Source organism: Oncorhynchus keta, chromosome 17, assembly GCF_023373465.1.
Source record: "Oncorhynchus keta strain PuntledgeMale-10-30-2019 chromosome 17, Oket_V2, whole genome shotgun sequence".
Taxonomy (NCBI): domain Eukaryota; kingdom Metazoa; phylum Chordata; class Actinopteri; order Salmoniformes; family Salmonidae; genus Oncorhynchus; species Oncorhynchus keta.
Window position 1 is genome coordinate 7,532,061 of NC_068437.1, and position 27,059 is coordinate 7,559,119.

The following is a 27,059-nucleotide window of genomic DNA, read 5'->3' on the forward strand; positions in this document are numbered from 1 at the left end:
ACAAATACGCCTCACCTGCTTAATAATTAATGAGTTGCTTAACGTGGACATGTTTTGGGCGGAGTAAACCCTCTCGCTTCGACTCTTCCTCTCTGGTATAGCCTCTCCCGTTTCAGAAGTCATCATGGCGCTCACTTCCTCAGTCAAAGGTAAGAGTCGTCTAAAATAACATTGCCAAGCTATTATTTCAAATCAACACAGTTTGCAAAGCAGTTGACGGCCATGTCAATTATTTTATTACGTAAAGCCTGAAATGGCTCACGTTTACTTGAGCTTCCTCACTGTCCAGGTAGCTTGTTATGCTAATGATACTTAGCTAGCTAACGTTAGCTGGCTAGTAACATTACTCCTTTAATCTTCACTTGCAGTCGCCCCAAAAAGTCACGTTACGCAGCTAACTAGACATCCAATTATCTAACGGGGAATTGCACTACAGTAACGTTATTTATTGAATGTGTGGGCGAAAGTATTTCGCCAACGTTAACTATAGCGTGCTAGTAACGTTAGCGTGTTTGTTCTATCAGGATGTAATACACAATTGGTATATACACAGGCTGAAACTAATGCTTCCAAAATCGTGTACATTTCTTACAAGCCAGAATGTTTAATAACATTTAATTAAAACGTACTCTTACCGCTTGTACGTGCCCTTTGTCCTATAAGCTGCTCGAAATTTGAGACAAAATATCCACAGGAAAGTATTTTTTTACCTGACTTTAGAGAGCCGGTCGGTACAGTGGGGAGAAGTAGTATTTGACACACTGCCGATTTTGCAGGTTTTCCTACTTACAAAGCATGTACATCAGAAACCTTTGTTTGCAATTACAGAGATCATACGTTTCCTGTAGTTCTTGACCAGGTTTGCACACACTGCAGCAGGGATTTTGGTCCCCTCCTCCATACAGACCTTCTCCAGATCCTTCAGGTTTCGGGGCTGTCGCTGGGCAATACGAACTTTCAGCTCCCTCCAAAGATTTTCTATTGGGTTCAGGTCTGGAGACTGGCTAGGCCACTCCAGGACCTTGAAATGCTTCTTACGTTGCCCTGGCTGTGTGTTTTGGGTCGTTCTCATGCTGGAAGACCCAGCCACGACCCATCTTCAATGCTCTTACTGAGGGAAGGGGGTTGTTGGCCAAGATCTCACGATACATGGCCCCATCCATCCTCCCCTCAATACGGTTGCAGTCGTCCAGTCCCCTTTGCAGAAAAGCATCCCCAAAGAATGATGTTTCCACCTCCCTGCTTCACGGTTGGGATGGTATTCTTGGGGTTGTACTCATCCTTCTTCCTCCAAACACAGCGAGTGGAGTTTAGACCAAAAAGCTCTATTTGTCTCAGACCACATGACCTTGTCTCATTCCTCATCCAGATGGTCATTGGCAGACTTCAGATGGGCCTGGATGTGCTGGCTTGAGCAGGGGGACCTTGCGTGTGCGCTGCAGGATTTTAATCCATGATGGCGTAGTGTTACTAATGGTTTTCTTTGAGATTGTGGTCCCAGCTCTCTTCAGGTCATTGACCAGGTCCTGCCGTGTAGTTCTGGGCTGAACCCTCACCTTCCTCATGATCATTGATGCCCCACGGGGTGAGATCTTGCTTGGAGCCCCAGACCGAGTGTGATTGACCATCATCTTGAACTTCTTTCATTTTCTAATAATTGCGCCAACAGTTGTTGCCTTCTCACCAAGCTGCTTGCCTATTGTCCTGTAGCCTATCACAGCCTTGTGCAGGTCTCCAATTTTATCCCTGATGTCCTTACACAGCTCTCTGGTCTTGGCCATTGTGGAGAGGTTGGAGTCTGTTTGATTGAGTGTGTGGACAGGTGTCTTTTATACAGGTAACGAGTTCAAACAGGTGCGGTTAATACAAGTAATGAGTGGAGAACAGGAGGGCTTCTTAAAGAAAAACGAACAGGTCTGTGAGAGCCGGAATTCTTACCGGTTGGTAGGTGATCAAATACTTATGTCATGCAATAAAATGCAAATTAATTACTTAAAAATCGTACAATGTGATTTTCTGGATTTTTGTTTTAGATTCCGTCTCTCACAGTTGAAGTGTACCTATGATAAAAATGATAGACCTCTACATGCTTTGTAAGTAGGAAAACCTACAATATCGTCAGTGTATCAAATACTTGTTCTCCCCACTGTATATGGTTTGGCACCGACTATAACGTTAAAGTGAGTTTTATATTGGATATTCGGTTTCCTCTCGTCAATAGCAATTGAACCAAGCATGACAATGGACAAGTTCATTTTGCATGGCCCTGTGTCAAAGGTGGGCGGATTTGGATCATTTTAGACCATTCCATTGGTCCTTAAAGGAAATGTTCACCCATTTTCAATGTTGTATTGTTTTTGTGCATCTCTGAGTGATGTTCTATCGATTTCCCTGGGTTATTTCGTGCTTGCATGTGTATCTGCGATTTCCCTGCGTTATTTCGTGCTTGCATATGTATCTGAGTTATTGCCGTTCAAGCAGTCAGATCCGTCCGGTATGGGTTAGTACTGTGATAAAGTCGCTCTCAGTAAACTGGAAGATAATAGAAATATGACTTTTAGATTGTGAAAACGTCTTATTTATGTCAGATTTCAATGCTGGCCGATGTGATAACTCGGGAGAATGTATTTTCTCGAATGAGCCATTGATCATATTTTTGCGAATTTTTTTATTTAATGGAGGTTCTATCACATTTTTCCTTTTTGTCTGCCTCTATTCCAGAGTGCATTGCATAGTGCCATTGCCAGATATATTATAGAAAGGAGATAGGAATCTAATGAATGAATGTATAATGCAGCACCCAGCAGACTGTCGACAAATCGTGTTTACGTTATCGTGCTACTCACGCGGTTGCTAAGCTAATCGCCACACAATCCCTTCTCAAAGTCATTAGCTGCGCTCAAATACTCATACTAACCATACTATTTAATATAATAATATATGCCATTTATCAGACGCTTTTATCCAAAGCGACTTACAGTCATGTGTGCATACATTCTACATATGGGTGGTCCCGGGGATCGAACCCACTACCCTGGCGTTACAAGCGCCATGCTCTACCAACTGAGCTACAGAAGGACCATATTTGTGACGTGAATTGAATGTATATTGTATGCTTATTGGTTATAGTGTGGATATAGTTAGTATGTCAAAAGTTCCCGGATGTCGTACTAAATTTGCCAAAATATGAAGTATACAGAGGACACTGTCTGTACTTTAGGGCTCATAATGCAATTCTTCAGGAAATGGGCATGGCTACACATCGTTTTCAGATTTGAAGAAAATTGCGGAAAGTATGCAGCCGAAGTACAACGAGATAGGATACAAATTCATAGCGTTAACTAATTATGACAAATGTTGAGCAATGTAATAACTTTTCAAATAAATTACCTTGTTGGCTGACAATTTGTTAGCTACAATGTCCTTACGAACCACATAGTATATCATATTATTAAAGCAATATGTTAGCTAGCTACCTAATGTTAGTTGGCTACTTATACATAAAACTTGCCAGTATATTGGCCAGTATATTGACCATCTATCTAACTACCCAACGTTTGTTGACTTGATTATAACCATCATTCTTAGCTTAGTTAAATGGTATAGTCGTTGTGCATTCTCAATGGACATTCGGGTGCTTTCGCTCTGGCTATCTACTCCGATTTCAGAGCACTCTCGTCTGAGTGTACCAGAGCGCATAATAATGAATTTACGAGAGCTCAACACCTGTTGAATATGGTCGGTGTAAGTAAACTTTGGCAAAAAAGCATAATTAATTTGTTGCCGGCAGAAGTCAGTCACCAACACTCTGTATGTTTTCATAACCGATTAATCTACATTTTTGGACACAGATTATGGCCGATTACATTGCTCTCCACGAGGAGACTGCGTGGCAGGCTGACCACTTGTTACGCGAGTGCAGAAAGAAGCCGATGTAAGTTGCTAGCTAGCATTAAACTTATCTTATAAAAAAAACAATCAACCATAATCACTAGTTAAACTAGTAATATCATCAGTTATGCGTAGTTATCTAGCTTGTCCTGCGTTGCATATAATCAATGCGGTGCCTGTTAATTTGTCATTGAATCACAGCCTACTTTGCCAAACGGGCGATGATTTAACATAATCACTATTTAATTACACATGGTTGATGATATTACTAGTTTACCTAGCTTGTCCTGCGTTGCATAATCAATGTGGCGCCTGTTAACTTCTTGGATATAGGGGGCGCTATTTTAATTTTTGGATGAAAAAACGTTCCCGTTTTAAACGAGATATTTTGTCACGAAAAGATGCTTGTCTATGCATATAATTGACATCTTTGGAAAGAAAACACTGACGTTTCCAAAACTGCAAAGATATTGTCTGTGAGTGCCACAGAACTGATGTTACAGGCGAAACCCAGATAAAAATCCAATCAGGAAGTGCCGCATTTTTTGAATCCGCCTCATGCCAATGACTCCTTATATGGCTGTGAAGGAGCTAGGAGTCAGCTTACGTTTTCCACGTTTTCCCCAAGGTGTCTACAGCATTGTGATGTCTTTTGAGGCATTTCCATTGGAGAATGCCTGTAAGAGACCATATAGGGCGAGTGGACGCATGGTGTCTCCGGGAGAAAACCTTGCGTAAAATACTGAGGTAGCCATTTTTCCAATCGTTTCTTATGAGAAACCAACTGCCTCAACGGATATATTATCCAATACATATGTTAAAAGCACCTTGAGGATGGATCCTAAACAACGTTTGCCGTGTTTCTGTCGATATTATGGAGCAAATTCTGAAAAAAGTTTGGCGTTATAGTTTAAGTATTTTCGGTCGATTTTCTCAGCCAAGCAGGATGAACAAACGTGACGTTTTTCGCCTACAAAAATATTCATTTTGGAAAAAAGGAACATTTGCCATCTAACTGGGAGTCTCCTGAGTGAAAGCATCTGAAGTTCTTCAAAGGTAAATAATTTAATTTGGTTGCTTTTCTTATTTTTGTGAAAATGTTGCCTGCTGCCAGCACAGCTTAGCATAGCATTATGCCATGCTAAACTTACACAAATGCTTGTCAAGTGTTGGCTGTAACGCATATTTTGAAAATCTAAGATGACAGTGTTGTTAACAAAAGGCTAAGCTTGTGTTTGAATATATTTATTCCATTTCATTTGCGATTTTCATGAATAGGAAACGTTGCGTTATGGTAATGCACTTGAGGCTATGATTAAGCTCCCGGATACGGGATTGCTCGTCGCTAGAGGTTAACTAATCTTGCATTCTGTGCAAGCAGAGTCAGGGTATATGCAGCAGTTTGGGCCGCCTGGCTCGTTGCGAATTGTGTGGAGACCATTTCTTCCTAACAAAGACCCAAATTAATTTGCCAGAATTGTACATAATTATGACATAACATTGAAGGTTGTGCAATGTGACAGCAATATTTAGACTTAGGGATGCCACCCGTTCGATAAAATACGCAACGGTTCCGTATTTCACTGAAAGAATAAACGTTTTGTTTTCGAAATGGTAGTTTCTGGATTTGACCATATTAATGACATAAGGCTCTTATTTGTGTGTGTTAATATATTATAATTAAGTCTATGATTTTAGGGGTGGCAGGTTAGCCAAGTGGTTAGAGCGTTGGACTTGTAACCGAAAGGTTGCAAGTTCGAATCCCCGAGCTGACAAGGTACAAATCTGTCATTCTGCCCCTGAACAGGCAGTTAACCCACTGTTCCTAGGCTGTCATTGAAAATAAGAATTTGTTCTTAACTAGTAAAATAAAGGAAAAATTAAATATATATATTTTTTGATATTTGATAGAGCAGTCTGACTGAGCGGTGGTAGGCAGCAGCAGGCTCGTAAGCATTCATTCAAACAGCACTTTCCTGCATTTGCCAGCAGCTCTTCGCTGTGCTTCAAGCATTGCGCTGTTGGACTTCAAGCCTATCAACTCCCGAGATTAGGCTGGTATAAAGGTATATGAAATACAAATGGTATAGACAGAAATAGTCCTATAATTCCTATAATACCTTCAACCTAAAACTTCTTGACTGGGAATATTGAAGACTCGTGTTAAAAGGAACCACCAGCTTTCATATGTTCTCATGTTCTGAGCAAAGAACTTATATGTTAGCTTTTTTACATGGCAAATATTGCACTTTTACATTCTTCAACACTGTGGTCAAACATTGCACAACCTTCAATGTTATGTCATAATTATGTACAATTCTGGCAAATTTAATTAGGGTCTTTGTTAGGAAGCAATGGTCTTCAAACAGTTTGCAACAAGCCAGGCGGCCCAAACTGCTGCATATACCCTGACTCTGCTTGCACAGAGCGCAAGAGAAGTGACCATTTCTCTAGTTAAAAGAAATTAATGTTAGCAGGCAATATTAACTAAATATGCAGGGTTAAAAAAATATAGAAGTGTGTATTGATTTTAAGAAATGCATTGATGTTTATGGTTAAGTACACATTGTTGCAACGACAGTGCTTTTTCCGCGAATGCACTTGTTAATTAACCTCTTGGGGCTAGGGGACGCTTGCGTCCCACTTGGGAAAAAAACAGGGAAAATGCAGCGCGGCAAATAAAATAAAAATGATATAAAAATCTAACTTTCATTGAATCACACATGTAAGATACTCAATTAAAGCTACACTCGTTGTGAATCCAGCCAACATGTCCGATTTTTAAAAGGCTTTTCGCCGAAAGCATAAGAAGCTATTATCTGATGATAGCACAATGTTGACAAAGAGAGTAGCATATTTCAACCCTGCAGGCGCTACACAAAACGCAGAAATAAATTGGCACTCCAATATGTCCCATAAACATCACATTTGGTCCTTTTGTTCGATTAATTCCGTCCATATATATCCAAATGTCCATTTATTTGAAGCGCGTAGTTCCAGAAAAAAACAGCTTCAAAAAACGCAACGTCACGACAAAATATTTCAAAAGTTGCCTATAAACTTTGCCAAAATATTTCAAACTACTTTTGTAGTGCAACTTGAGGTATCTTTAAACGTTAATAATCAATCAAATTGTAGACTGGGCAATCTGTTTTCAATACAGGAAGAAGAAGAAAACATGCTCCTTTTCACGTCTTGCGCAACTCTCAACAGTGTTACGTAGTTCCTAGATGTCCTTCTTCTTCATTGCACAAATGAATAACCTCAACCAAATTTCAAAGACTGGTGACATCCAGTGGAAGCGGTAGGAACTGAAAACGGGTTCCTAAGAAATATCACTTGCCAATGACAACTCAGGGAACAGACAGAGGTTTTGCCTGCTACATAAATTCTGTTATTCTCACAGACATAGTTCAAACAGTTTTAGAAACTTCAGAGTGTTTTCTATCCAAGCAGGGAGTTGAAATTGGGCACGCTATTTATCCAAAAGTGAAAATGCTGCCCCCTATACCTTAAGAAGTTAAGATTGATTGTTTTCTATAAGATCGGTTTAATGCTAGCTAGCACCTTACCATGGCTCCTTGCTGCACTCGCATAACAGGTACTCGTGGGGTGCAATGTAATAGGCCATAATCAGTGTCCAGAAATACAGATTGTTATGAAAACTTGAAATTGGACCTAATTAATCGGCCATTCCGATTTAATCGGTCAACCTCTAGTATTGTGTGTATGCCATTGACAAAAAATCTAGATGTAATCCTTTTTCAATTCAGGCTGTAACACAACAAAATGTGGGAAAATTAAAGGGGTGTGAACTTACCGACGGGCATTGTAATAATAAAGCAATTCTCAGAGCTTTGAGAACTATGTAATGAAAAGCGGTATACAAATTAAATGTGTTATTATATACATCTAGTCTTTTGTATGATTAGCTAACTCCACACTATCAACGGTGTTTATACTTTTGGCCTAATCTTTAGAAAACATTTGACATGAGGCTTGTGATGATAAGCAGAACACGTTACCTCCCTTTACTAAATAGGAGCATATTTGAGTTCCCTTCCTTGTGTCCCTCATTTCTTTTTACTCACGATCTTATGTGGTTGATTTACTGGTGACAGTAAGCATGTTGATTTTACAGTATGCATGCAAGTCTTAACTGTTATTCAATTATTTGAGGCTTGTCATGCCCAGAAGTTGCCTTACACAGATGCACAATGGACAGTTATGCTGGCCTTGGTGCAGAGCATTCGTACATTTTGGGGGGCAACCCATCTGTCTAGAGAGACTCGTAGGCACCTGTTTATCTAAATCTCAACACGTTCCTAGTGCTAGTAGGCTGGTTAAGTCACAAACATTGGGACCACTTTGTGCTGTCCTCTACAGAGGCCTTCCTGACCACTTGTGATTTAGCTTTCATTCTAGCTTTGGTTCAAAGGGCCAGGGACCAAGTGGAACAGAACACACAGGCCTACATGACATTCCCCAGGCTTCTTTTTTTTACAGGCAAAATTGAAGGGAAAAATGGCGCTGATTTAAAGCGAGTCAACCACTGAGAAGGGGGTGAAGGCTCTTCAAATGGCCCTCAAAGTTTACATAGGATGTACAGTGTAATTTTCACATAGATACAGAATATATCGGGGCGGCAGGTAGCCTAGTGGCTAGAGCGTTGGACTAGTAATCTGCATGTTGCAAGATCAAATCCCCGAGCTGACAAGGTAACTAACTATCTGACGTTCTGCCCCTGAACAAGGCAGTTAACCCACTGTTCCTCGGCCGTCATTGAAAATAAGAATTAGTTCTTAACCTGTTACCTACTTTCGAACATTCTGTTAAAAATCGCGCAACATTTCAGCGCCCTGCTGCTCATGCCAGGAATATAGTATATGCATATGATTGGTATGTGTGGATAGAAAACACTCAGACGTTTATAAAACTGGTTAAATCACGGCTGTGACTATAACAGAACGTGCGTTTCATCGAAAAGCGCAGGAAAATATGATCACTGAAAATTGGAAAATATATCAATGCGCCACTTGCATGAATTGTCTATGGGAAAGCAAATTACCTGGAGCCGAGATTGCAATTCCTACAGCTTCCACACGATGTCAACAGTCTTGTAATTTGCCTAGGCTTTGTTTCTTGGTCAAACGAAGAGACAGCCGATTTCTTCAGGTCTCGGACCGGATATTTTGGTTGAGATTTACCCGGACATTATTTCCAGACGTACCCCTATAGAATATACATCGCCTCGTGATCAATTTGATCGCTTATTAACGTGTACTAATACCTAAAGTTGCATTACAAAAGTATTTCGAAGTGTTTTGTGAAAGTTTATCGTCAACTTTTTTAATTAAAAAAAAAATGACGTTACGTTATAAGACGCTATTTTTTCCCCCCGTTTATCACACAGTCTTCATAGATCGATATCTAGGCTATATATGGACCGATTTAATCGAGAAAAAAAAGACCCAATAGTGATTATGGGAAGATGGTCAAAGGTAATGAATGTTTTATATTTTATTTGTGAGGTTTGTGTAGCGCCGACTATGCTAATTATTTTGTTTACGTCCCCTGCGGGTCTTTTGGGGTGTAAATGCTATCAGATAATAGCTTCTCATGCTTTCGCCGAAAAGCATTTTAAAAATCTGACTTGTTACCTGGATTCACAACGAGTGTAGCTTTAATTCAATACCCTGCATGTGTATTTTAATGAACGTTTGAGTTTTAACTAGTACTATTAGCATTTAGCGTAGCGCATTTGCATTTCCAGATGTCTAGATGGGACGCCTGCGTGTCAGGTAGGAAGGAGCAAGAGGTTAACTGACTTGCCTAGTTAAATAAAGGTAAAATAAAAATACAACGATCCCTCATGCTAATAGACACTAGAGGTCGACCGATTAATCGGAATGACCATAACAATCGGAAATCACTATTTTTGGACACAGATTTTTTTTTTTTTTACAACTTTATTTCATCTTTATTTAACTAGGCAAGTCAGTTAAGAACACATTCTTATTTTCAATGACGGCCTAGTAACGGTCGGTTAACTGCCTTGTTCAGGGGCAGAACGACAGATTTTCACCATGTCACCTCGGGGGATCCAATCTTGCAACCTTACAGTTAACTAGGTCCAACGCAATAACCACCTGCCTCTCTGTCGTGGCACTCCACAAGGAGACTGCCTGTTACGCGAATGAAGTAAGCCAAGGTAAGTTGCTAGCTAGCATTAAACTTATCTTATAAAAAAATAATCATCACTAGTTAACTACACATGGTTGATGATATTATCTAGCGTGTCCTGCATTGCGTATAATCTGGCTGAGCATACAAGTGTCTAAGTATCTGACTGAGTGTTGGTAGGCAGAAGCAGGCGCGTAAACATTCATTCAAACAGCACTTTCGTGCGTTTTGCCAGCAGCTCTTCGTTGTGCGTCAAGCATTGTGCTGTTTTTGACTTCAAGCCTATCAACTCCCGCGATGAGGCTGGTGTAACCGAAGTGGCTACCTAGTTAGCGCGCGCTATTGGCGTTTCAAACGTCACTTGCACTGAGCCTTGGTGGTTGTTTCCCTTGCTCTGCATGGGTAACGCTGCTTCGAGGGTGGCTTTTGTCGTTGTGTTCCTGGTTCGAGCCCAACCTATACTGTTACACTGGCAATACTAAAGTGCCTATAAGAACATCCAATAGTCAGAGGTATATGAAATACAAATAGTATAGAGGGAAATAGTCCTATAATTCCTATAATAACTACAACCTAAAACTTCTTACCTGGGAATATTGAAGACTCATGTTATAAGGAACCACCAGCTTTTATATGTTCTCATGTTCTGAGCAAGGAACTTAAACGTTAGATTTCTTACATTGCACACTTTTACTTTCTTCTCCAACACTTTGTTTTTGCATTATTTAAACCAAATTGAACATGTTTAATTATTTATTTGAGCCTAAATTGAATTTATTGATGTATTATATTTAGTTAAAACAAGATTTCATTCAGTATGGTTGTAATTGTCATTATTACAAATATATATATTTTTAAATCGGACGATTAATCGGTACCGGCTTATTTGGTCCTCCAATAATCGGTATCGGCGTTGAAAAATCATAATCGGTTGACCTCTAATACACACTCACTCACTCGTTGTGTGAGGCTGGAAGTAGTAGTAGCCTAGTTGAACTCATGCAGGGTGTAAATAATGAGTGTACGTGGTCTCCTCTAGTACGGGCAGTCTCTAGTGTCAGATTGATATGTGTTTCTCTTTCCGTATACAGGGGAGCATCCTTTTAACCACCTGATTGACACGCTGAAAGATGGCGACCGGAAGTATTTCAATCCACAGAAGCTGAATGATGCAAGATACGGTGAGTGTGGATTTGTCAGCTCCTGTGTTGAACAACAATAGGCTAAGGCTTGCACTTATGCGTCAAAAGACCAAACCAGAGTCTAATTATTTCTCAAAATGCAGCTTTTGTCATTATAGGGCCATGAGTTGAACTGTGGTCAACCAATAGAATGTAAATAAATGCCACATGCATGCCCAAAGTTATTTTTTGATAATGGTCTCTCATTCCTTTCCTTTCCATAGACAAGCTGCCTCTATCCATCCGTGTCCTCTTGGAGGCGGCCATACGCAAATGCGACGGCTTCTATGTGAAAGAAGAGGACGTCCACAACATCCTAGACTGGAGCGAGCAGCAGAATGTGGCAGAGGTGCCATTCCCTCCTGCCCGGGTCCTGCTGCAAGACTTCACGTGAGTGTCTTTTCCTACCTCCCCAACCTTGGATTATCCAGGTTAATCTCTTTGATATACAATATTTTTCGCAAGAGAAACCTAGTCCAAGATACCAGCAGTGTCCCTGTGTCATAGCATACTCCCTGTCTATCCCTCCAAAGAAATGTAGAGTTGCAGCCATCCCTAGACCTTTTTGTTGGCTTCCTTTTTGTAGCGCCTGTAGGTGAAGTATATGGAGTCTCTAATATTTTGTAGTTCAGAGCTCACCACCGGTATCCTCAGTGTATTCATCTTGGGCAGTTGATCAAGGACACACAGTCTTGCTTGTTGTCTTAGGAATGAACAGTATTTTTCTGAAGAGACCTTGCTTAAGGTTATAGCAACATTGCAGCACTATCTGGTTACATGATCGAATCAAGATCTTGAGTACAATTAGTTAAACTAGCCTATTGCAAAGACTGTTCCACTAATTTCTATGGTTCCACCTCCTTAAAATCCCAATAGGCCTACATGTATTAAATCCTAGTGCGATCACCAATACTGCATCTCAGTGCTGTCGGTCACCAGTGTTGGTTTCCCTGTGTGTTATTGTTTGTTTTGTGGAGTAGTATGGTGGATCTGATTGTTGTTCCTTCTACACAGGGGCATCCCTGCCATGGTGGACCTGGCTGCCATGAGGGATGCAGTGACCAAACACGGAGTGGACCCCGGGCTGATCAACCCTGTGTGCCCCACAGACCTCATTGTTGACCACTCGCTACAGATCGACCTCAACAAATGGTGGGCTTAAAGGGACTGTTTGCGTAAAGTTGCATATTTTACCTTACGATAGCTGGGAAACCCTCCTGAGGTTGATGGCTTCTTTATCTGAGTTGGATATCGTGATACTGTGCTATTTCTGAAATTAACCTTAGCTGTTTCTTAATTATCCTCAGAAATTATCCTGCTCTTTCTGAAATTATCCACCCTTTCTCTGCAGTGCCATACAGAACGCCCCCAACCCTGGTGGAGGGGATAGCCAGAGCCAGGGGCCTCCGTCTCGCCCCTCCCCCGCCAGACCAACAACCAGAAGGGGGTCCCAGTGTGGAGGCGAGAGAGGCAGCTGCAGCAAAGGGGGCTGCAGTGACACCCCCGCCACCCCGGGAAAACCTGCCACTGCTGTCCAGCAGATTGAGAATACCCCTCTCCTATGCCCCTTCCATCTACAACCCGTCTCTGAGTAAGACACTATACATATTCATGAATTGCACGTTGCATCAAGCCATTGTTAGGAATATTCTCTTGAAGACTGGGGTGTATTCATTACGCCCTGTTGCAAAATATTTATTCTGTTGCAAAACCGTTTACTTCAAACGCTACTGAGATTTGTTTTGTTGTTAAAAGGAAGGTTTAGTTCAGTTGCGTCTCAAAAAAAAAAAAGTGGCTGGAAGGAAGGAACCCAGTGGACTTCACTCCACTTTAGAGCATGGAAGTATCGATCATTTATAGATTTGAAGTGAATTACAACTTCACATTGAAGTGTTTGGAGTAAACAGTTTGCTGCAGAACGTTTTGCAACAGAATTAGCGTAATAAATAAAGACAATGAATACATCCCTGAATACTGACTGAACGTTCTACTTAATGCTAATCAATTGGTGCATATGAAGATGTCATCAAAAGTGCATTATAGTGCCTTGGAGATTACTTGTATGAAGGAGACAATTGGTAGGAATAACTTTTGTCATCATTGTGATGTCAGATTGACTTTAGATGCAGTTTAACATTGGCTAGCTAGCTAAGATTGAGGGGAGAGGATTGGAGCTAGCTAACGTTAGCATTGCTAGGGATTTTTGACAAACTTTGATGGCTAATGGCAATATGACCATGTCTAAAGTAAAATTGTCGACAACATACTGATGGCAAAGTTGTTTCCTACTAATTATTTGTCATTGTTTTGTTGAATATTTGTTATTTTTAAATACCCCGTGAGTGGGATCATTTTTGTCAACATCCGCTGAATTGCAGAGCGCCAAATTCAAATTAAATTACTAAAAATATTAAATTTTCATGAAATCACAAGTGCAATATAGCAAAACAGAGCATAGCTTGTTAATCCACCTGGCGTGTGCTTTCAAAAAAGCTTTTCGGCGAAAGCTATCCAAGCGTTTATGTTAGGACATCTCTCTCAACAGACAAAACATTACAAACAGCTAGCAGCAAAGTAGATTGGTCAGAAAAGCGATAAAATTAATCGCTTACCTTTGATGATCTTCGGGTGTTTGCACTCACGAGACTCCCAGTTACACAATGTTCCATAAAGATTCTTTTTATATCCAAAATACTTCCATTTGTTTGGCGCGTTATGTTCAGAAATCCACAGGCTCGAGCGGTCACGACGGGGCAGTATCTGTAAATTTGTAGAAACATGTCAAACGTTTTTAATAAATAATCGATAACATTTCAGCCGGACCGTAGCTTTTTCAATAGGAGTGAAAGAGAAAATGTCTGCTCACGCATGCAAAACTCTGCTGGCACCCAGCCATCCAATGACGCGATGTGATCTTTCTCGCTAATTTTTCAGAATAAAAGCCTGAAACTATGTCTAAAGACTGTTCACACCATGTGGAAGCCATAGGAAAAGGAATCTGGTTGATATCCCTTTAAATGGAGGGAAGGCATGCAATGGAACAGAGGTTTCAGGAAAAACAGCACTTTCTGGTTGGATTTTCCTCAGGTTTTCGCCTGCAATATCAGTTCTGTTATACTCAGACAGTATTTTGACAGTTTTGGAAACTTTAGAGTGTTTTCTATCCTAATCTGACAATTATATGCATATTCTGGGCCTGAGAAATAGGCAGTTTCATTTGGGTATGTTTTTCATCCAAACACCAAAATACTGCCCCCTACACTCAAGAGGTTAATAGATAAAGCAGATTGCGTTCTTCATTTCGCTTGTTGCATTATTTTTTAATTATGAAGCCATTCCCCCAAAGCAGCTGATTTAGTCACATGGCGTTTATTTGTGAAGAGCACACAGAGCAAGCGGACGCTTTCGTGACGTGACTATCCACTGTTGTGCAGGTGATTAAGTTGCACTTAAAATTCACTACTACTGTTTTCTAGCTAAATATATTATAGGTATAAGTTTAACTATCTAAGATGTGCCAAATAAATTATCTCCAGCTCAGAGCTCCAACTATACTATGCAAGTGGCTAGCTTGCAAGATCAAGCTTCTTGATGACCAATATGCAGAAACAGTTTGTGATATATTGAAAACATAAAATTTTCTATCTACACAGCATGTGCAACAATAGTAATCATATTACTTGTATTTTTTTTTAAACGATCAATTTATAAACTGCACGTGAACCAAAAACCCAGTTGAAACTACCACAACTTTTTTTATTTAAATGTTTTTGTTTTTTTATAAATATGCGGGAGACAGAGCGCATTCTGGAGAGAGCCTATACAAAACAGAAAGGCAAACAATTCACACAATGAAACTATGAATACACACAAATTAACGGGAGACTGAGAGTGCATTCTGGAGAGAGACTTGGTTACTAGTGCATCTTCGTCACACACCCCAGTTCCCTTCTTTTTGTGCCGACATTTTACATTTGAGATGTAATTTCTGAAAATACTAAGCTTGTAGTGTAGACCACGACTAAATTATTTTAGCTAGGCCTACAACAGAAAATGCATGTGAAACGTTAACTTTCACTGCCTGCTAGACAAGTCAAAACAATTCTGCTGGCTTGCGCAGCAATTGAGCTGCATTATTTTATCTTTCGGATCCATGTGGGATACAGACCCGACCCAATTTGACTTCGATTCTCCCTCATTTCTGACATATTTTGGGTCGGTGGGGACAGGGACTACTGGGTCAAGTCGTTCTGGAGTTTCACACATCCAATTCCATTCGGATCTCAATTACGGAATCTGAGAAGGCCTCTAATTCGGGAATGCAGGTCCTGGCTCCTACGTATTGGGTGGATTTATAGTGTAGCAAAGCCTACTCGGTACCCTGTATAGGAGAGAGGAAAGGTGCACATTGTCCTTGTCATTGTTTTCTGCAGACCTGAAACAGCTCTGAAAAACCAGGAGTTGGAGCTGATCCGAAACAAAGAACGGCTGCAGTTCTTTAAGGTAACTTTCTGTCTCTCTCTCGTTTCCGTCAAAGTAAATTCAATGTAAACAAGATACTTAGTTACAGAGACTCTGCAGCAGCTATTTTGAACTAAGACCAGCACACATTGTAACACGTCTGCAACTTATTTAGTCCCATATAGCGCACCAGTCTAACCTTTTTCTTACGTATTTTTCCTTTTCCCCTGAAGTGGTGCTCCAAAGCGTTTAAGAACGTGAACGTGGTGCCCCCGGATGTGGGTGCAGTACACCAGCTAAACCTGGAGTACCTGTCTCAGGTGGTGCAGGAGAGCCAGGGCTTCATCTACCCAGACAGCGTGGTGGGCACAGACTCTCACACCACCATGATCAACGGTCTGGGCATCCTCGGCTGGGGTAAAGAACAACAATTTAAAATTCTATCAATGTCCACACAGCTGCCAATACTGGCTGAAATCATTGGAATTTAAAAAAAGTTATTCATATGACTACAGTGCCCTGAAGGAGGGACATTTCGCAAGTGCTCAACCTCACAATAGCTGTGTGTTACACAGAGTATACGGACTGAAGTACCCATTAACCCCAATAAATACTAGATTAGCATCAAACATAAAAACATCAAAGAGAATAGATAAAAGAAAGGACTAAGAATTATGCTGAAACCACATTCATCGGGTCATAGGTTAATATCCAATGCTTTGGTGATGTTACAAAAACAAAAAGTTACAATGCTTTGGTGATGAAAGAAGATCGACGTGTGAATTATCCAATAGCTCTATAGCTTTAAGATGGTTTCCTGTCTCTTTCCCGCTCTCTGTCTCAGGTGTGGGAGGGATCGAGTCGGAGGCAGTGATGCTGGGCCAGCCCATCTCTCTGACCCTTCCCCAGGTGGTTGGCTGCAGGCTAGTAGGCTCCGTCAACATCCTGGCCACGTCCATCGATATTGTTCTGGGGATCACCAAGGTAGGCTACATCTAAGAAATTAAACATACTGGTACACATCTGAGGGTAGCTCAGAAATGTTGAAACCATATTCAAAAGAAGCTTCCATACACAGCACTTGCAAAGTATCACTTTTTACTGATTGCTAGCGTTTAACTTCTCTGGGATATGTGGGACGCTCGCCAACAGCCAGTGAAATTGCACACCATGCGATTGTTAGGTCAGCGCCTAGCCACAGAAAACCATACAGCCATTTTCCAAAGAAGGAGAGGTGTCACAAAAGACAAAAATAGCGGTAAAATGAATCACTAACCTTTGATGAGCTTCACCGGATGGCACTCCCAGGACTCCATGTTAGACAATAAATGTGTGTTTTGTTCGATAAAGTTTAATCTTTATGTCCAAAAACCTCATTTGAAATTGGTGCGTTATGTTCAGAAATGCATTGTCTCAAACAAACATCCGGTGAAAGTGCAGAGAGCCACATCAAATTACAGAAATACTCATCATAAACATTGATCTAAGATACAAGTGTTATACATACGATTATAGATAAACTTCTCCTTAATGCAACCGCTGTGTCAGATTTAAAAAAAACGTTACGGTAAAAGCACACCATGCAATTATGCTAGGTCAGTGCCTAGTCACAGAAAAACCTACAGCCATTTTTCAACCAAGGAGAGGTGTCACAAAACTCAGAAATAGCATTATAAATATTCACTTACCTTTGATGATCTTAATCGTAATGCATTCCCAGGAATCCCAGTTCCACAATAAATGTTTGTTTTGATCGATAAAGTTCATCATTTATGTCCAAATACCTCCTTTTTGTTTGTGTTTAGTTCACAAATCCAAACTCACTAGGCGCAGGCACTTAGTCCAGACAAAGTCAAAACAGTTCCATTACAGTTCGTAGAAACATGTCAAACGATGTATATAAACAATCTTTAGGATGTTTTTATCATAAATCTTCAATAATATTCCAACCGGACAATTCCTTTGTCTTTAGAAATGAAAGGGAACGCAGCTCGCTCTCACGGCCACGCGCGACTTAGCTCATGATATTCTGCCAAACCCCTCATTGAAACGGCTCTTATTCGCTCCCACTTCATAGTGGACGCCTAAAACAAGGTTCTAAAGACTGTTGACATCTAGTGGAAGCCTTAGGAAGTGCAATATGACCCCATAGACACTATATTGGATAGGCAATGACTTGAAAAACTACAAACCTCAGATTTCCCACTTCCTGGTTGGATTTTTTTCTCAGGTTTTTGCCTGCCATATGGGTTCTGTTGTACACAGACATCATTCAAACAGTTTTAGAAACTTCAGTGTTTTCTATCCAAATCTATTAATTATATGCATATTCTAGTTTCTGGGCCTGAGTAGCAGGCAGTTTACTCTGGACACCTTATTCATCCAAGCTACTCAATACTTCCCCCCCAGTCCCAAAGAAGTTAAGCTATATGTCGTTGAACCTCCTTTAGGTCTTTTTAATTTCCTTTGTATTATCTATATTGTCATTGTAAAGTACATGATGGAGATGTTTTAAATGCTCTGCCAAGCTTGATTCAATGTGTTCTCCATCTCAGCACCTTCGTCAGGCGGGCATAGCTGGGAAGTTTGTGGAGTTTTTTGGTCCCGGCATGTCCCAGCTGTCTGTCCCAGACAGGACCACCATCGCCAACATGTGTCCCGAATACAATGCCACCGTCAGCTTCTTCCCTGTCGACCATGTCACACTCAAACACTTGAAGCAAACAAGTAAGACAGGAAGCTGTCACTAGCCTGTTTCCAGGTCTGTTTGTGCTGTCTTGCCAACATCTGGTCATTAGTGTAACAATTACCATAGGAGATGGTAAGACAGCACATGCTGTGAAAATTGACCACAAGAATTGGCAAGAGCTGGGACCAGGCTAGATTGTCACTTCTGAGGCTGGGATGTATGTCCGGTGTTATTTTGAGATTTATGTGCATGCTATTTAGAACATGCTGTTATAAAGAAAAATGTTATTGCAACCTCTTTGCAATAAGGAATTGAGACCAAAAGCTCATGAGAAGTTTAAAGTGAGTGCATACATTTGGTATATATATATATATATATATAATCTTCCCTCCTTTTGGTCACCACCTTGTAGGTGTCACCTCCCCAGCCATACATTTTATGACCCCAATGAGTTTCCTTTATCTCCCCTTTTGGAATTTCCTTTATCTCCCCTTTTGGAATTTCCTTTGTCCTCTCTTTGTTTAGCTATATGTCAGAATCACAACCTGTCATTGTCCTGGGCCTGACCATGCTTTCTGATCCTAGGCAATTTCCTCTTATCAGATTAGGTCAACCTTTACAAATTAGCATACACAGAGTTTCATGGCCTAAACTCCATTTAATACTCACAGTAATCATTCACGAAACAGGATACAAACAAACTACAGTTTAACTTGAAACATGTTACATTTTAACAGAATCCATCAATGCTAAGAGAAGCTGTATTAATTGTTTTTTGCTCAGCAATGTTAATGTTAACAAACCCAAATTCGGTCAACAGACTACTTTCTTGGTTTCCATAAGGTGGGGTAAATTTGGCATTTGGGTGAATTATCTGGCATGTAATGTTAAAACTTGATGTTTTCCTTTGCTCTCAGACTTTACTGAGGAGAAACTTGAATTATTGGAGGCTTATCTGAAGGCTGTGAAACTATTCAGGAGCTACGAGGACTCGTCAGAAGACCCACAATATTCTGAGGTATTCTTTTAGTCTTTTCAGATATTTGTGTCCAATAAGTAGAGGAAGCTATGGCGGAATATTGGTCCATATTACGAAGTGCATCGTTTTTCTGTTTCACAATCAGAGGTACAGTTATGTTTCCCTGTTTTCTCTAAAGGTGATTGAGATCAACCTGAGCTCCATGGTGCCCCATGTGAGTGGGCCAAAAAGGCCCCAGGACAGGGTGGCTGTCAGCAGCATGAAGGAGGACTTCCAGAGCTGTCTCAACGAGAAGGTAACATATCAGTCAGACACCTTAGGTCAACAAAGTAGAGAACTAATACTAATACTTGAGATCATCACACAATTGGCCTATTCATATTTTAGTTTGCATAGCAACAGAAAAGTAAAACTGCCCATTGAGGGGAAATGTCCTACATATGGCTTTTTGTTGGTTCATCTCAAACAAATCAATCATGTGACCCTTGTTCACTACAACTTTATATGACTGATAAATACTTTTGTTAGAATGACCAGTTTTTTTCTGTTACGTAGAAAGGGGTGAGAACCCTGCCACATCTTCTGGCTGTAAAATATTGAAAGTATGGATTAGTTAATTAAATTGTGTTTCTCTTTCCAGGTGGGTTTCAAAGGGTTCCATATCTCCAAGGAGAAGCAGGAGAGCCTGGTGCCTTTCCTCCACGGCGGTCAGGAGTACGAGTTGGCCCACGGCTCTGTGGTCATCGCAGCCGTCATCAGCTGCACCAACAACTGCAACCCCTCCGTCATGTTGACCGCAGGTGAGAGACACTGGAGGAACACTGTACTATATTCTCAGGTTTTCCTGAAATCCCAATTGGACTGTCAGGAATTTTGCCAATGCAACTGGTATTGCCTTTTGATTGACAGGTTTGCTGGCCAAGAAAGTGGTGGAGGCGGGCCTTATCGTCAAGCCTTACATCCGCACCAGCCTGGCTCCTGGCAGTGGCATGGTCACCCACTACCTCAACACCAGTGGAGTACTGCCTTACCTCAGCCAGCTAGGGTGAGGACACGCACGTCACAGACAGGATCTGAACCCAGGTCTCCTACGGGAGAAACCAATGTCTTGACCGTTAGACCGTTAGACCAAGGGCTGACACAGGTTTTAAAGTCACAGGCAGGGCTACCTCATCACGAGACCATGAGCAACTATGTACCCGACTCATGTCCGACACACACCCACATCACTTGATTATGCATAATTGGCAGGAGTAGAATATTAGATAATTGTTCCTCATATCTGACTCAGGTTTGAAGTGATAGGCTATGGATGTGCCACCTGCGTTGGAAACACTGCACCTTTACCGGAGACCGTCTCTGAAGCTATCAAAGAGGTACTTGAACAAACTCTGTCTTAACTTGGTTACTATTCACTGGAGAGCTGGGAATGAATAAGACTGTATTCCAGAATGAAGTATTTAGGAGATATTATCCATTCCAGTGTTAATTTGATCCTTGAAAAAAATAAAATACACTTGGCTGCCTCCTAACGCACTCTGCCATCAAATATTTTGACCAAATGGGTGACTAGAGAGAGTGACGGAGAGGTTTTATAGGAAGGTCTAACTTTCCCCATGCGCCTGCTGTAGGGGGACTTGGTGGCCTGCGGAGTGCTATCTGGGAACAGACACTTTGAGGGACGCCTATGTGACTGTGTCAGGGCCAACTATCTGGCCTCTCCACCCCTAGTAGTGGCGTACGCCATTGCCGGCACCGTCAGCATCAACTTCGAGAAAGAGCCTCTGGGTAAGTGAACAACATCACGTTTCAAACCTCAAAAACACATTTTGAGGTTTGTTTGACACTTTATTGTAATAATCTGTCTCCTGTCTTCTACACTTTTTGATACCATTGATGAACTACCGTTCACTTGCTGTGATGGTCCAAAAACGTTATCAGGGGGGGTCAATTTGTTCCCCCTGGGGGAGACCCCAATGGAAGGTTAAAAACATAACGTGTTAGCATGTTTGTTATAACCCTTGTCCCTCTGGTGTAGGTGTGACCTCTGAGGGGAAGGAGGTGTACCTGCGGGATGTGTGGCCCACCAGGGAGGAGGTGCAGCAGATAGAGCAGGACAAGGTCATCTCTTCCATCTTCACAGAGCTCCGTGCCAGAAGGGAGGTGAGGGGTACTTTTTGTTTAGGGTTGGCTCCCTCTCTTGAGTCATTTTTTTCCTCAACCTATTCAAGTTTCATTACAGTGCAGTCATTACGGTGTGCTGTTTGTCACTCTGTTACAGAAAGGGAACACGTTTTGGAATAACCTTGAATGTCCAGAGTCTGTGGTTTTCCCATGGGATCCCAAATCCACATATATCCGCTCTCCTTCCTTCTTCAACAAACTTGTGAGTCTTATTTTTTGTGTGGAAAATTACAAAGTACAACAATAATAAACACTTTTAAGAGAGATAATTTAAGAAACTCAGAAGTAGATATATTTAATATATTCAAAGCGTAATGGATCATTTGTGAAACATATTAGCATCAGGTTAAGCTGAATTCACATTTCAGAACTACTCTGGGCCCTGGTTCTATATGACCTCTCCCCTCTCTCCCAGTGTAAAGAGGTCCAGCCGCCCCAGTCTATAGAGAACGCCCATGCCCTACTGTTCCTGGGAGACAAGGTGACCACCGACCACATCTCCCCTGCCGGGAGCATCGCCAGGGTCAGTGCTGCTGCCAAGTACCTGCTGAGCAAACGGTGAGCATCCTATAATTTATGTACGCAGACTGCTGCAGCAGGGGCTGGGTTGTTCAAATTCTTCACCTCCATGTAATTTATTTATTTATGTCGTATGCAAAGTGCTACTTTAGCATTTTACCAGGGTCAGGAGCAAATGTTTTGGTAAACTCTCAGTGGAACTCAGGAGGAAAGCAGTTTGACCTTTAAACTCTGGATTTCTCACTCTCAGCCTTACACCACGAGAGTTCAATTCGTACGGCGCCCGGAGGGGAAACGACGCGGTGATGACCCGAGGGACATTTGCCAGCATCAAACTCCAGAACCGGTTAATCGGCAAACCGGGCCCCAAGACCGTGCACATTCCATCAGGCCAGACTGTAAGTGAGAGAGCGGGTCAAGTCTAGAAACGGTGCACTTGAACTGTGCTCTTCATTCAGCTCTGTACGGAAGGGAATAAGTATCTCCCTATTGCTCATGATTTGATAACCCAAGCAAACGCTTGGATAACCCAAGCAAACGTAAAATACCTTATTACAAATAACATGAGATTCATCTTTGCAGTAAATGGAGAGTGGATAATATACATGATTTCGGCCAAGTTGTTTAACAGTGTGTTTTTGTGCTGTTAGCTGGACGTGTTTGAGGCAGTAGAGCGCTATCAGAGAGACGGGATTCCCCTCATCATCCTGGCAGGGAAGCAGTACGGCTCAGGAAACTCTCGGGACTGGGCGGCCAAAGGACCCTACCTACTGGTAAAGGCTACATTCCACACCCAAGAGCCTCAAGCACTGGTCACATGCCAATAAAACTGGCTTCTGGGTGGAGCTTGTTCTTTAACACTTTTTTAAACACTCTTTAACACTTGAAGTGTTGCAAGATTGTTGTATATATAAAGATTTTTTTTAAATAACTAGATGCAGTACAACCAAGGTGAGGGCGTTTGACGGGATGTTGGCTGCAGATCTGGTTCTGTACTGTGGCTGGCAACATGTGCTCTTAAAGGATGGCCCCCTATCTCTTAAAGGCCCTGGGACGACAACCTAACTTGGGATGAGGGAAGGTTTTAGCAGGTGGAATATTGGAAGAATCTTTAGAGGTTTACTTAGTCGCAGCTACAGTATGCCTAATGGCATATCATGGCACAGCTACACTACATGACCAAAAGTGGATACCTGCTCGTCTAACATCTTATTCCAAAATCATGGGCATTAATATGGAGTTGACCTCCTCTTTGCTGCTATAACAGCCTCTACTCTTCTGGGAAGGCTTTCCACTAGATGTTGGAACATTGCTGTGGGGACTTGCTTTCATTCAGCCACGAGCATTAGTGAGTTTGAGCTCAAATGTTTGGCGATTAGGCCCGGCTCGCAGTCGGCATGCCAATTTATTCCAAAAGTGTTCCGTGGGGTTGAGTTCAGGGGTCTGTTTAGGCCAGTCAAGTTCTTTCACACCGATCTCAACAAGCCTTTTCTGAATGTAGCTCACTTTGTGCACGTGGGCATTGTTGTCTAGTGGTTAGAATGTTGGGCCAGTAACTGAAAGGTTGCTGGATCGAATCCCCAAACTGACAAGTTAAAAATCTGTCGTTCTGCCCCCGCGTTAAGCAGTTAACCCACTGTTCCCCGGGCGCCGAAGATGTCGATTATGACAGCCCCCCGCACCGCTCTGATTCAGAAAGGTTGGGTTAAATGCAAAAGACTAATTTCAGTTGAATGCATTTAGTTATACAATTGACTGGGTATCCCCCTTTCCCTTCCCTTTCCCATTGTCATGCAAAAACAGGAAAGAGCGGTCCCTAAACTGTTGCCACGAGGTTGGAAGCAGATAATCGTCTAGAATGTCATTGCATGCTGTAGCGTTAAGATATCCCTTCACTGGAACTAAGGGTCTTAGCCCAAACCGTAAAAACAGCCCCAGACCATTTTTTTCTTCTCCAACAAACGTTACAGTTCGTATGTACACAATGAAATTCTAAATAAGTCAAATATTCCTTGGGAAATTTCATTCAATTGTATATGTGCCTTTTTTCTCCATGGGATACAGATCCCATTGGTCTCTTATTCTGTGTGTTCTGTGGTTGGCAGGGTGTGCGAGCTGTCATAGCAGAAAGCTTTGAGAAGATGCACAAGAACCACCTGGTGGGCATGGGCATTGTGCCCCTCCAGTTCTTGCCAGGCCAGAGTGCCGATTCGCTAGAGCTCTGCGGGAAGGAGAAGTTCACTATCACTCTACCAGAGGACCTGTCCCCAAAGCAAATGCTGACTGTCAAAGTATGGCATCCAATCAAATGTTACCTTTTTATAACTCAAATTTCCCATCCCCAGTTAAAATGTCTCACAACTATCTTTGTCCGTGGCATTGTCTCTTCATTGACCTACATTTTTCCCTTTTTTCTCTCTAGACTAGCTCTGGAAAGACTTTCAGTGTGACGACTCTGTTTGACAACGAGATGGATGTGGCCTTTTACCGGCATGGCGGGCTGCTGCGATACGTGGCTCGGACCATGCTCTAGACTAGATAATTTTATCTTAACTCCGCTTTAACCCCAAGGACTGATTTTCTTTCTGTGCTTATATATCGGGTTAGTCATGCTCCAACCATCTAGCTGAATGTGTGGAAATGGGCGTACTAAACTAGCTTGCTCAAGTAGGGAAGACACAAGCTAATTCACAGAGATTATGTACCCTCCCCTGCCCACAGACAAATGCCTCCCAGGTCTAAACCGAACCTGTGCTGTTTTGAACTGCTTGTGACCAGTCCAGTCTGCTCCACTTCAGACTAGCTCAGACCAGCCCAACAGCTCAGTCCTCTTTGACGATATCAATCTGCTTCAGCATTTAGACCAACACAATCCACTTTAGAACAGGTTGATATTAAACGGCTGAGCATGCCCCATTCAGAACAACTAGCTCCAGCAGGGTGCCTGTTCTATACGGTGGAACATTCCGAAAGTTGCAGTGTAGAAGCCCAATGTAAAGAATTGGGCATAACCTGATAAAGTCATTGATTTTTATCTGTCTCAGTCGGAAAGTTTCATCTCGTTTGAACAGATATCTGCACTTTTTATCAGCGCTTGAGCTTCCTAACCACATCAGTCAAGTTCAATTCTGAAACCAGATCGATCTGCTTTAGCCGACCAGATGAGACCTTGTGCCCAATTGCAACCCAACTCTTTCTCTCTACTCCTTTGATGTGTATGTAGATCTGGACAGATTGGATTGCTGTAAGCAACAGGGAGAATATTCTACTTTGCCTACATAATGTAATCTTTTAAGATTTTGATTTGGAATCGTGCACCAGTCTCGGCTGTGCATATCTCCTGCAGACTCGTCCATCCTTTACAACAGAGTATTTCCAGGGATGTCCTCTTTTGCACTTATGGTCAGAATGTGGAGGAAACAGTTGTTATTTGCTCTCCATGTCTGCACAGCTTCATTGTCTACTGGTTGAACTGATTATCTGACAACGGGGTTAGTTTCCACACCCAAATACTATCGATTTCACTGGTGCTGAGGCAGAGGTGTCCAAATGTCCTTCGCTTTGGTGCTTCTAATGACAATTTGCGAGGTCCTCTGTAAGACGCATACAATCTAGAACTTTGTATCTCTATATATGGCTCTGATAGTCTAGTTTGATCTACAATATCTCATTACATGTTGCTTGTCAGGTACCGGTATTTAAGGTTTACAAAGTAGTGGGCAACCATTGTTCGTGTGTTGGTATTAACACTGTGGTTGGACATTTTGCATGTTAAGGCTGTCTGTGTGACAATGTTGCCTCAGTTGGCTTACTCAGATAATGGCACTATATGAAACTTTATTCATACAATATAATTGAAACTTCTGGAATGTGGATTTGAACATTAGCTTTTAAACAAATACTTTAGTGGTCATTGAGATTGTCAAGTATTTATTGTCATACTAAATTCAAACAGTTGACTGTCTGGTGCTGTTTGAAAACCCAACATATTTTTTTTATTTTTTACTTTCCAAGAGTGAACAATGCCGTTGTGTTGCCATGACACATTTCCAAAGCAAGTTTAAGAAGAGAACAGAGTTTCCTGACCTGTAATGTCATTCGTTTTGAGGGTGCATACACACACGTTCATGTCTTTGGTTGTCAAACTACAGAGCTTCAATTAGCCTGATTTGGGCTTATTGGTTTCCTGTGTTTTGTTGTGTTTTGATTGGGTACTTGAGTCCTGGCCGCTGGTCTGATCAAGATGGTGCAACACTGAAGAATTTTCAGAATCAGGTAGAAATGTCTAGTGTAGATACGATTTAATTGTCACGTAGAACATGTAATCAAGTCAACTGTGTTAATTTCTATCTGCAATGTTATTCTGAGTATTTCACCTCACTGAGTATACCCCAGTTTTATCTTAATGCAGTTTCCCTTGAAAGTGTGATCCGTTCTATTGGCTTGACTTCAAAGGTATGCGTCTCACTGACCGCTTTGGGGATTTTAGTTTTTTCCCTGAGAGTACAAGCACACGGTAATTTAGTCAATTTTAATTAATGGATGACGTATGTGATGTTATTATTTGTGTGTAGCTGTTGTTGGGGTACTGCTTCATTTTTCATTTTCACAAAAAATTTACCATATGCAAACAAAGCAAGTGCAACATTGCACATAACAATAAGTACCTGGTTAATGCAGAGAAGTGGTAAAAAAAAAAAAAAAGTACCGAATACTGAATTATAACAGATATTGTATATAGTTTTTAATAAATGATTAAAATGAAAGTTTTGTTGAATGTTTTACTGTAAAGAAACTACAAAAAAAACATCTCTATTTGGATGCTGGCCTCTCAAATCAGTGCTGGCATTATTGTTCCAGCACATCACCCCACCCGCAAGTCCAAGACAGACCTTTTTCACACTGCTTTATTCTTAGTCCTGGGCTATCTTACCCCCAAGCTAGACTGGCTCATTGTTTTGCTTAGCAATGA

The 27,059-nt window shown here is 41.5% G+C and overlaps 1 protein-coding gene across 1 annotated transcript; it reads left to right on the forward strand.

The window, feature by feature from the left end:
- Window positions 1-26,853, forward strand: ireb2 (iron-responsive element binding protein 2). Its single transcript, XM_035790483.2, has 22 exons — window positions 1-149; window positions 11,166-11,255; window positions 11,480-11,645; window positions 12,270-12,407; window positions 12,607-12,846; window positions 15,689-15,758; window positions 15,950-16,133; window positions 16,561-16,700; window positions 18,272-18,443; window positions 19,323-19,423; window positions 19,563-19,679; window positions 20,025-20,184; window positions 20,294-20,429; window positions 20,676-20,760; window positions 21,016-21,172; window positions 21,423-21,547; window positions 21,666-21,770; window positions 21,984-22,126; window positions 22,338-22,485; window positions 22,738-22,860; window positions 24,193-24,378; window positions 24,510-26,853. Exons 1-22 carry the CDS (start codon window positions 125-127, stop codon window positions 24,618-24,620), a joined length of 2,922 nt encoding a protein of 973 aa, XP_035646376.1. The 5' UTR covers window positions 1-124; the 3' UTR covers window positions 24,621-26,853.
- Window positions 26,854-27,059: the final 206 nt, after the last annotated feature.

Bases quoted from the DNA above. Each gene is read 5' to 3' on its own strand.
- ireb2 (XM_035790483.2), top strand. From the start codon at position 125: ATGGCGCTCACTTCCTCAGTCAAAG. The intron at 21,173-21,422 runs GTAAGTGAACAA...CCTCTGGTGTAG, and splicing joins CTTCGAGAAAGAGCCTCTGG to GTGTGACCTCTGAGGGGAAG. The intron at 22,861-24,192 runs GTAAAGGCTACA...TGTGGTTGGCAG, and splicing joins CCAAAGGACCCTACCTACTG to GGTGTGCGAGCTGTCATAGC.